The sequence below is a fragment of the Chrysochloris asiatica genome, unplaced genomic scaffold (genome assembly GCF_000296735.1).
Source record: "Chrysochloris asiatica unplaced genomic scaffold, ChrAsi1.0 scaffold00065, whole genome shotgun sequence".
In the NCBI taxonomy this organism is placed as follows: domain Eukaryota; kingdom Metazoa; phylum Chordata; class Mammalia; order Afrosoricida; family Chrysochloridae; genus Chrysochloris; species Chrysochloris asiatica.
In genome coordinates, this window is record NW_006408583.1 from 12,021,802 (window position 1) to 12,025,412 (window position 3,611).

At 38.4% G+C, this 3,611-nt stretch overlaps 1 protein-coding gene across 1 annotated transcript in view; it reads right to left on the reverse strand.

Annotated features, from left to right (window-relative positions):
• The window catches only part of CCDC171 (coiled-coil domain containing 171), a 399,920-nt gene extending 397,286 nt beyond the window's left edge, over positions 1-2,634 (reverse strand). The window contains exon 1 of the mRNA XM_006864480.1: positions 2,591-2,634. Within this exon, the coding sequence (XP_006864542.1) occupies positions 2,591-2,634 (44 nt within the window). The remainder of the gene's footprint in view (positions 1-2,590) is intronic.
• Positions 2,635-3,611: the final 977 nt, after the last annotated feature.

Sequence of the window (3,611 nt, forward strand, 5' to 3'; positions counted from 1 at the left end):
AACAGAAAATTTCAAAGGGAAGCTTGAAAGACAAAGTCAAGTATTACAACGAAATATGCAAAGACCTGGAGTCAGAAAACCAAAAGGGAAAAGAGCAAGCTTAGCATTTCTCACGTTGAAAGAACTGAAGAAGAAAAAAAAATTCAAGCTTTGCCTTGCAATACTGAAGGATTCCTGGTGTGGCACTGAAGGATAATGAACTGGATCGCAAGGTCGGTTTGAACCGCAAGTTTGGAGGTTCAAATCCACCAGCCACTTCTCGGAAACCCTAAAAACAGGTTGCTGTGAGTTGGAACTGACTCAGTCGCACTTAATAACAACATGGGCAAAATACTGAATGATACAGAAAACATTAAAAGAAGTTGGAAGGAATACACAATCAATGTATCAAAAAGAAATGGTTGATGTTCAACCATTTCAAGAAGTATCATATGATGAAGAGTGAATGGCACTGAAGGATGACATCTAAAGTACACTGAAGGCATTGGGAAAGAATGAGGTTCTAGGAATTGATGGAAAACAAATGGAATCTTCCAACAAATTGATGGAAGCACTCACTCATCTCTGCCAAGAACTTTGGAAAATAACTATCTTGCCAGCTGGTTGAAAGAGGTCCATATCTGTGCCCACTGCAAAGAGGTGAGCCAACGGAATGCAGAAATCATCAGAAAATATCATTACCATCACAGGCCAGTAAAATTTTGCTAAAGATAATTTTAAAATGTCTGCAACAGTACACTGACAGGGCACTGCCAGAGGTTCAATCTGGATTCAATGAGGACATGGAAGAAGACATTTAATTGCTGACTTCAGACAGATCTTGACTGAAAGCAGAGAATACCATAAAGATGTTTACCTTTGATTTATTAACTACACAAAGGTTTTTAACTGTGTGTTATCATTACCAACTGTAGATAACATACCCATGCGAAGAATGGGTATTCCAGAACACTTAATTGCGTTACTGAGTGTCCTGTACATAGACCAAGAGGCAGTCATTTGAAAAGAACAAGGGGAGACTGAATAGTTTAAATCAGGAAAGGTGTGTGCCATGGTTGTATTCTTTCACCACATTTGCTCAATTTGTACATGGAGCAAGTAATCAGAGAAGCTGGATTATATGAAGAACATGGCACCAGGACTGAAGGAAGACTTATTAAAAACCTGGAATATGCAGATGATACAACTTTACTTGCTGAAAGTGAAGAGGACTTAAAATACTTAACTGATGAAGATCAAAGACCACAGCCTTCAGTATCCATTGGGCCTCAATGTAAAGAAAACAAAAATCCTCACCACTGGATCAACAAATAACATCATGATAAATTGAGATAAGATTGAAGATGATTTCACTAGTAGAATTTCTTGAACTACTAAAACTCATGATATAAGCCATCCATCTCTTTCAAAACACCCATCTGTTTCTAACTGATATACTCTGCAACTGTCTAAGATGTCTGTGGCTTTGATCCACTATCAATATTCCTGGAAAAAGCAGTAAAGAAATCAAACAATATATTGCACTACGCAAATCTGCACAAGCCTTCCTTAAAGTGCTTAAGAGCAAAGATATCAGCTTGAGGACTAAGGTGCACCCGGCCCAAGCCATGGTATTTTCAATAACCTCATAAACATGTGAACATTGGACAATGAAAAAGGTAGATCATAGAAGAATTGATACATCTGAGTTATGGTGTTGGAGAAGAGTACTAAAAATATTAGGGACTGCCAAAAGAACAAATCTGTGTTGAAACAAGAAGAGCCAGAATGTTCTTTAGAAGCCAGGATTCCTGGTGAGACTTAACCTCTCATACTTTGGACATGTTATCAAGAGGCACCAGTACCTGGAGAAGGGCATCATGCTTGGTAAAGTGGAAAGTCAGTGAAAAAGAGAAAGACCCTCAACAAGATGGATTGGCACAGTAGCAGTAGCAATGAGCTCAAGAATAACAATGATTGTATGGAAGGCCCAGGACCGGGCAGTGTTTTGTTCTGTCGTGCATATGGCTGCTTTGAGTCAGAACTGACTCAATGGCACCTGACAATAAATAGTGACGAGAAAGAATAGATACATAAACTTTTGTGCTTAAGTGAACAAAGAAGTGCACAAAATCTCTAGATCCAGTTCCAATTCCAATGAGGCATCATTCTTGCTCCAAAAAACAAAACAAAACAAAAATTCATTGCTATCTAGTTGAATTCCAACCGCAAAGTCAGCTTGAGCTGCAAGGTCGGTGGTTCTAGCCCACCAGCCACTCTTTGGAAACCCTATACAGGGTTTCTGTGGGTCGGAACCAACTTGATGGCACTTAACAGCAACAACAACAAACCTAGAGGACAATGTAGAACTCCCCCATGAGGCTTCTAAAGCTGTAAATCTTTATGAAAACAGCTTTCAACATCTTTCCCCTATGGAGTAGCTGGTAGATTCACACAGGTGACCTTTTAGTTAGCAGGTGAGCACTTAACAGTGCACCAGCAGGGCTCCTATTCCTCCTTAAATTCATTAAGTTTCTACTTCTCTTACTACTCCATAAGAATCCCTATAATCAGCCCTACTACCCACACCTAGTTAAGTCTGAAGACTTACCTTTGGAGATCACCGGCAGAATTACTTGAACAATTAAAACTCATACTATAGGTGGTCCAACTCTTCCAAAACTCCCGTCTGTTTTTAACAATATACTTCACTATTTTCCAAGATGGCTGTGGCTTGCAGGATAGATGGGCTGAAGTCTGTTAAAATAGGAAACAATACTTGTTGTTATTAAGCGATCCTACATAAGGTTTCCAAGGAGCCGCTGGTGAGTTTGAAACCATCAGCATTGTGGTTCAAACTGACATTGTAGTCTAGTGCTTTATCTTACAGCACCACACCAGGACTCAGTAAGCAATTTAGTTTACAATAAGACAAGGAACAAAGGAAAAATCACTCATAATCTAAAGACTCAAATTTATAATCATTATTACTGTAGACAACATAGTAGTGATTATGTTGTCTCAAATTTATTTCAGGACTCAAATTTATAATCACTACTACTATAAACATTTTGTATTCCACTAACAACCCTGGGTTTATTTGTTACAATACGAAAATAATTTCCTTACATAGCTTAGTAAATCTGACACTCAATAAGAAAAAGCACGGCCTTGTTCATTCTAGGACCGCCCATTTGTTTGAGGCACATACATCTGCAGATTACTGAGTTTGAGACAAACAAAAGGGTAACGAAAGGAAAAGAAAAGGGCATCAGGTCTCAGTATGTTCTATCACCATTAGCCTCAAGTACATGAACTCCTGGTGTGGTGCTGTAAAATAAGCACTAGACTGCCAACCACAAGGTCAGCGGTTCAGACCCACCAGGTGCTCCTTGGAAACCCTATGCAGGGTTGGTATCAGTCAGAACTGACTTGAGGGCACTTAACAACAACTACTATAGTAGCAACTATAAATTTGAGTCCTGGGATTATGAGTGATTTTTCTTTTGTTCCTTGGTTTATTAACAATTTTTACATTACCGTACAATATGTAATACTTGTATTTTAAAACGTACTTATTTTTTAAAAGGATTAGAAACAAAAATGACAAAAAATGTTAAAAAGATGTTCCT